A 7,500-nucleotide genomic window follows, 5' to 3' on the forward strand; every position below is an offset into this window, starting at 1 on the left:
GACTGCTACTTTTATTTCCTAAAATTACGAATTTTTAAAATGTTCAAGTTGTCAGGTCTGGAAACGTAATTTTTGTGACAACTCTTCTTAAAATGTTTTTTTTTGATGCGGTGAAGTTTATGCTTAAGATTGAACCCGAGACTAGAATACAGAGACAGGATGACTTCAGAGTCTTACAAAAGGATTTTATAATATATTATGTTTGCTATTGTAATCCTTCAAAACATGATCTTGAGCCTATTCCGGTTTCTATATCGTGAAACAAATAATAGCAATTGGATTCAATAGTCTGACGTCACGTTGCCCAGCCATTGCGAGCAGCGTTGTTCTAAACAAAGAAAATCGGTACTTTATATTCTTCATGCTGATAGAACTTTTCATAATATGTCATGTGATCAGAATGTGTAAAAGTCAAAACATGATCATATTTATAATGTTTTTCTTCTCTGGATACACTTTTGTACTCGTTGGAGAAGTATTTCATAAGGGCGTCCGCCATTGTTCCGATAGTTTAGAGCCAGTTACTAAGTTACTCTGCGTCATTATGGGGGAATTGACGTTATGACTGTTGAAGCGTATTATTTGCTAGTTCTCGCGTAGCCATCGTTAAGTTTTTTGCCTGACACTGAAACCCAAAAAGACTGCGTTTTGACGTCATTATTTGGTTTTTGCACCGCCTAGTGAGTTGTCGTTAGTAGAGCTCATGGAAACAAGTGGTCCCATTGGTTGAACTATTGAATACAACTCACGATTTGTTTTCTTCTGTGACCAAAGACTGGCATTTTGACATCATTTTTTGGTCAATGTCAGGCTATAGATAGTATGCGCTGGGCTCGGAAGCTCACAACATTGCCATCCGGAAGTATAACGGACCAACACATAAAACTATGTGTAACATTAAACGTCTATAGATAGTATGCAGATGACGTCACTCAGGCCTTTGTTATTGTTTTTGCCATCCGCGTTTGTGAGCTGTTCTCACTAAACTGTATTAAGCAGACTATGAAAGTTCATGGTTACACAGAGTTTGTGTGTTGGTCCGTTATACTTCCGGATGGCAATGTTGTGAACTCCTTGGCCAAGCGCATTCTATATATAGTCTGGTTAATACAGTTTAGTGAAAATTACTCATAAACGCGGATGGCAAAAAACAATAACAAAGGCCCGAGTGACGTCAACTTCATTCTATCAATAAGTTAACGATGGCTACGGTTCTAGTCACTGTCGGACGCATAAGGAGATCAGAAAAAAAACTCTAAACTTCACAGGTGATCGATCTCGATATCTTTGCATGTAAAGTGAGTGCTCTACCAACTGAGCTATCGTGACCCCCCCCCCTCCCCACCTGCTCCCGTTTTATTTTTAGTACAAAATTATATATATTTTTCTTGACTTTACAGTTTAGATACGACCCGGAAGAAAAGAGCGGCGGCCGTGGTTATAGGATCGAAAGGAGCCAATAGATGGACGAATGCCAAAATTCCTTACGAATTTTCAGAAGGAGTTTTCGGTAAGTGAAAAATTATAAGTTAATGTGAGGCTATCATGGCAGGCCTGGCTACTTGAATTTTTTTAAATTCGTAATTGGATTTAATAGTCTGATGTCAGGTCGCCCAGCAACGGCGGCCATCTTGGTTCTAAACAAAGAAAATCTGTATTTTTTATTCTTCATGCTGGCTAGTTTTCATATTTCTTGTGATCAGAATTTGTAAGTCAAAACATGACCAGATTTATAGTGTTTTTTTTCATCTGGATACGCTTTTATGCTCGTCGGATAAATATTTCATAAGGGCGTCCACCATTGTTCCGATAGTTTAGAGCCAGTTACTAAGTAACCATGCGTCATTACGAGAAAAGTGACGTCATGACTGTTGAAGCCTATTCTTAGGGGATAAAATTGTAGTCGCTATAGTTAACTTTAAAAATTAACAATTTACCCTCACGAGGAATACATAACACTTCAATAGGGAATGAGATTAGCGGAAGAGTAGCGTCCCTTGATGGGACGTCACCCATAGTCTGTGACGTCACTGGCGGAAAAGTTATTAGAGAGAGAACGTCATGTTGGTTGTGCGCATGCGTCTCTCGTCCTCGCTTCCCTATATCCTTAAAATTACTTAAGCTGGCACCAGCTTTTACTTTCAATAAGTTTTAATGAATTAGAGATATATGCTCATGAAGTTCTAAAAATAGAGCAAAAATTTGGTAATCCACTTAACATGTAGGACGGAACATGACGCCTGTTAGGCGATATTACCATTTTTGGACAGAGACAACGCTGTTAACCGACAAGTACTTATTTTATACTTGAGTACGGTGAGAGAATGTGAGTAAAGAGCTTTTTTTTCCAAGGACTCAACTATGCACCGAGCGAGGCTCGAACCCAGGACCCTCCGATCAGGAAGCGAATGTAATACCACTACAGCAATTAGCCGCATTTTTTTGATAATGCGACTCATGTGTGAATTACTTCGTGTGTTTTTGTCCTTGTTATAGCTGTTATTACAATGGAACTAGTCGTAATTACCGTTAATAATTATTGGGTGTGTATTCATTTCCCAGGTCGGACTCCTAGATTTAGAATAATTAATTATTTGACATACTGACATTTACGAATATTATGACTCATGTCAGGACTAACCCACACCGGAGACTGACTCCGACGACTCAGCTCTGCCGTCTACTTCCGTGTTCCGGATAAACACGTCGGGCACGGACAAAATCTAAGAATAATGCAGAGAAGAGACGCTAGACCTACCCATACCAAGCAACCGAATTCCTCTGCTGTTTTTTTTTTTTTTTTTTTTTTTTTTTGTTTGTTTTTTTTTTTGTTTTTTTTTTTGTTTGTTTGTTTGTTTTTTTTTTGTATTTTTTTTTGTTTTGTTTTTTTTTTTTTTGGTTTTTTTTTTGTTTTGTTTTTTGTTTTGTTTTTTTTTTTTTTTTTTTGTTTTTTGTTTGGTATGGGTAGGTATAGCGGGTCTTCTCTTTATTCTTAGTATTCTGTCCGTGCCTGACGTCTTAATCCGGAAGACGGCAGAGGACGGTAGTGCTGGGTCGTCGGAGTCAGTCTCCGATGTGGGTTAGCCCTTAGCCTGTACGTTTCCCGCACCCCGCTTATACCTAAACATCGATTCGAGAGAAGGTTACTAGTGCGGCTATGTGACTTTGTGGTATGACACTCGCTTTCGGATCGGAAGGTCCTGGGTCCGAGCCTTACTCGGGGCATAATGGAGTCCTTGGAAAAGACTTTTTACTCACATCCTCTCACTGTACTCAGGTGTAAAATGAGTTCCTGGCCGTTAACAGCGTTGTCTCAGTCGAAAAAAAAGTGTAATACCGCCTAACAGGCGTCATGTGTCGTTCTGTATGTTATGTGTTGCTGTTGGTCAGGACCCTTTGTAAAGCGCTTTGAGCACTTTTAGTGGATATTGCGCTATATAAAAGTAAAGTAAAAGTTTTTTGGATTAAATAGTTCTGCCCATAATTCATGAAAAAATAGTCAGTTAAAATGTTATAAATATTTTAGAAGCCAAACATCGAAGGGCCATTGAGGCAGCATACGTTTATTTCCGATATTTATAATTGCTGTCAATTTTCAGAGGCCGATGAGAGGAAACTCATTGAGTCTGCGATGGCTGCATGGTCCAAACACACTTGTCTGAACTTTGTGGAAGATGCCAATGCCAAGGACAGACTATTTTTCAAGGACTCTGGGGGGTGAGTTAAAATCTATATTGTTACACTCAAAAAATAGTTATTTTAATTCTCAGTTTGGCCAGATAATAATAATAATAATAATAATGGTATAGATTTATAGTGCGCCAAACATCCCTTCATCAGGAGGGCTCTGGGCGCATAACAAAGATTAACTTAATAATGAAGCCCTAACACAGTACACGAACAACGCTAATTATACACATAATCAAAAGAAAGCCTGTCGGAATAAGAATGTCTTCAATCGACGCTTGAATTCCTCTAGTGAAGACGAAGAACGTATCTCTAGTGGTAGTAAATTCCACAACCTTGGACCAGAATGCTGAAAGGCGCGTTCACCAGCCTTCACTCGACAGCGGGGTGTTTTCAATTTGAGGTCGTTCGTTGATCGAAGCGATCGCTGTGGGTTATACCGTTCAACGAGGTTTGAGAGATATGCTTGTGACGAGCCCTCCAGGCATTTGAAAACGATAGTTGAAGATTTATATTTAATCCGCTGGTCCACTGGCAGCCAATGCAGCTGCTGTAGTAATTCGGGAGCTGCAGTTTTTCTGTCTTTCTGTAGTACAACGCGGGCTGCCATGTTCTGTATTTTCTGGAGTTTGTTTATTTTGTCCTTTGTTAGACCAACAAACAGTGCATTGCAGTAGTCCATTTTCGGGAATATCAAAGATGTTACCAATTTGTTGCAAGTTTCCCTATTAATAAATGGTCTGATTGTTCTGATATTTCTTAGAATGCAGATAGCACTTGTTCTCACATTGTTAATATGTTTGTTCATAGACAGATCACTCTCCAGGGTGATGCGAGATTTTTTGCTGATGTTGTGAGTTGTATTTTATCATTATCGTTGATTGTCAGTGCCAGTGTAAATGGATCTCTCTTATTATTTGAACTAGCAATGAATAAGGCTTCAGTCTTGTCGCCATTTAATTTTAATCTATTTGCAGACATCCATCTCATCACATGGTTGATGCATTGTTCGTAAACAGTTATCTTTGAAACTATATCGGATTGCAAACACATGCTATATATCTGGGTATCGTCGGCGTACATATGGTAAGCGAGAGAATGTTGCTCTAAGATTCTCCCAACAGGGGAAGTGTAAAGTACAAAAGGACTGGACCTAAAACGGATCCTTGAGGTACACCAAAGTGAAGGTCACGCTCTGACGAAGTTACTTCCCCAATTAAAACTGATTGAGTTCTTTGAGTAAGATATGATGCAAACCAGTTTAGAGCAGTGCCCGATATGCCGAAAGTAACTTGTAGCCTTCGAAGTAGTATGGCATGGTCGATGGTGTCAAAGGCCGCCGAGAGATCGAGAAGACTAAGGATGGTGGTTTTTCCTTGATCAATAATTTGCAGCAAGTCATTTGTGATTCTCATCAATGCTGTTTCTGTGCTATGATTTTGCCGATAGGCCGATTGAAAGCATTCATCGAGGTTATTATGTTTCACGTGACAAGAAAGTTGTTTTAGTACAATCTTTTCTAGAATTTTGGAAATGAATGGTAGATTTGATACAGGCCTAAAGTTTTTAAAATTATCACTGTCAAGTCCCGCTTTCTTCAACAATGGCTTCACCAATGCTTTCTTGAAGCTTTCTGGAACAACTCCCTCCCTTAATGATTGATTAATCAATTCAGTGATGTAAGGTGCAAGTTCATCAATACACTCCTTCAAAAGGGATGTTGGTAAAGGGTCGAGCCTACATGATTTGCTAGGACTAGAGAGAATCGTTTTCTTTGTGTCATTTATTGAAATTTCTTTGAAAGATGTTAAGGGTTCACCATAAAAAGAGGTATATTCTGCTTCTGTTTCGTCTGTGTCAAGTTCACTCCGTATCGTTGTTATTTTATTCATGAAATACTCTACAAAGCAGTCCGCGAGATAAAAATCACATATGGGTCAGTGCATGATATAATCAGTCGGAAGGTATAAATTTTGGAATTGCATTTTTTTTTAATTTTCATTTTCTGAATGAATATCCTCACCAGAGCATTTTAATATTTATTTGAAGTAAATCGGTTGATTTTTCATGAAGTTATGGTCAGATGTCTTGAAAATGTATCCAGCAACTTTTGTCAAATTACATACTTTTTTAACTTGACTAGCTTTAAAAAATATTTAGAAGTAAAATTAAGCTTTGATATTTCCCGAAGATGTACAAAAAGAGTTGATTATAATCATTAAAAACAAATTTTTGATAAAAATTGACCTTCTAACTAAACGTGGCAAAATCTCAGTTAAAAACCTTTTCACCATCCGACTGATTATGTCATTCACTGAAACATATTTTACTTTTTTGATTTTATTTATTCACTTTTCATCTACAGTCTCGATTTGGTATTTTCTTTGAGTCATCGTGGATATGATTTCAGGTCTGAGAACCGAACGCAATTATGGACTTAACCCTCTCCTTACCACCTATTGGAAAATCGTCACATTTGTTACGATGCAACCATTACTTTTCTCATCCAGATTTCATTTTTTTTGCAATCGTTATAAAAACTTGACATTCTGTAATAGAGTTCATATTGTCAAACAATATTATGTACAGAATGTGCTTGTTGCTTTTCTGTTTGAGTAAGAAATGTCTGGGGGTTTTTTTTTGTGTGTTGGGTGAGTGTTTAAGTTTGGGAAAATTCTGAAAATGGCTGGTATGGAGAGTGTTAATCAGCATTTTGTAATGGACAATATATTATTTTATGTTGGTTTGAGAGATTTTTGAAAATATAACAATGAGCCCATAACACAGTATGGGTTGTCAGACCTGGAAATATGCACATATGCCTGAGTTAATCCAATGTCGAATGGGGAGTTTTTTTATTTCAAAACGATCAGATATATGAATTTTTTGGTTTGTTTAAAAATTGTTGTTTGTTTGGGGTTTTTTGTCATCTGTTTGTATTTGTTTTTGTTTGTTTTTATTTTTTTTTGTTTGCTTGTTCTTAGGATTAAATAAAATAGAGAGGATGGATAATTTTTATTTTACGATCAGAGTATATATTATTTAGACAAAAAATTGAGATGATATCACTCTGAAACCAGAAGATCAAGAACACAATGTATGTATTCAGTCCTCTGTAAGACTGGTTTTACACTTTTAACGAAATTGGGACCAGTTTGTTTTTGTTTTTTGTTGTTGTTTTTTTCTCAGAACGTTTGTTTCCTATTGATTGAATAATTAAGAAGTAGTAATTTCGTTGGGGTTTTTTAAAATCATGTACACAGACATTATGACCACTTTGTAGAAGTCTATGAAATACATACATTATGGTTATTATTTTTACTATTATTATTATTATTATTACTACTACTACTACTATTATTATTATTATTATTACTACTACTACTACTACTACTACTACTACTACTACTACTACTACTACTACTACTACTACTACTACTACTACTACTACTATTATTATTATTATTATTATTATTATTATTATTATTATTATTATTATTATTATTATTATCATTATTATTATTGTTATTATTTTTATTATTATTATTATTATTATTACTATTATTATTATTACTATTATTATTATTAATATTATTTTTTTTTTAAATTATTATCATCATTACTATCAGTACTACTATTTTAATTACTTTTTTTCCCCTATTAGAAGAGCTGTAACCTAACAATAATTACCTATTTGGACAATAAAGATTATTATTATTATTATATTATTATTATTATTATTATTATTATTATTATTATTATTATTATTATTATTATTATTATTATTATTATTATTATTATTATTATTATTAT

At 35.5% G+C, this 7,500-nt stretch overlaps 1 protein-coding gene across 4 annotated transcripts in view; it reads left to right on the forward strand.

The window, feature by feature from the left end:
* LOC144957012 (zinc metalloproteinase nas-15-like) overlaps positions 1 to 7,500 on the forward strand; it is an 81,150-nt gene that overhangs the window by 53,388 nt on the left and 20,262 nt on the right. For all 4 annotated transcript variants that reach the window (XM_078887932.1, XM_078887935.1, XM_078887933.1 and 1 more), the window contains exons 6-7: positions 1,401 to 1,510; positions 3,600 to 3,717. In XM_078887932.1, the coding sequence (XP_078744058.1) occupies positions 1,401 to 1,510; positions 3,600 to 3,717 (228 nt within the window). The remainder of the gene's footprint in view (positions 1 to 1,400; positions 1,511 to 3,599; positions 3,718 to 7,500) is intronic.

Source organism: Berghia stephanieae, chromosome 11 (assembly GCF_034508935.2).
Source record: "Berghia stephanieae isolate SIO BIC M18660-M18661 chromosome 11, UCSD_Bste_1.3, whole genome shotgun sequence".
In the NCBI taxonomy this organism is placed as follows: Eukaryota; Metazoa; Mollusca; class Gastropoda; order Nudibranchia; family Aeolidiidae; genus Berghia; species Berghia stephanieae.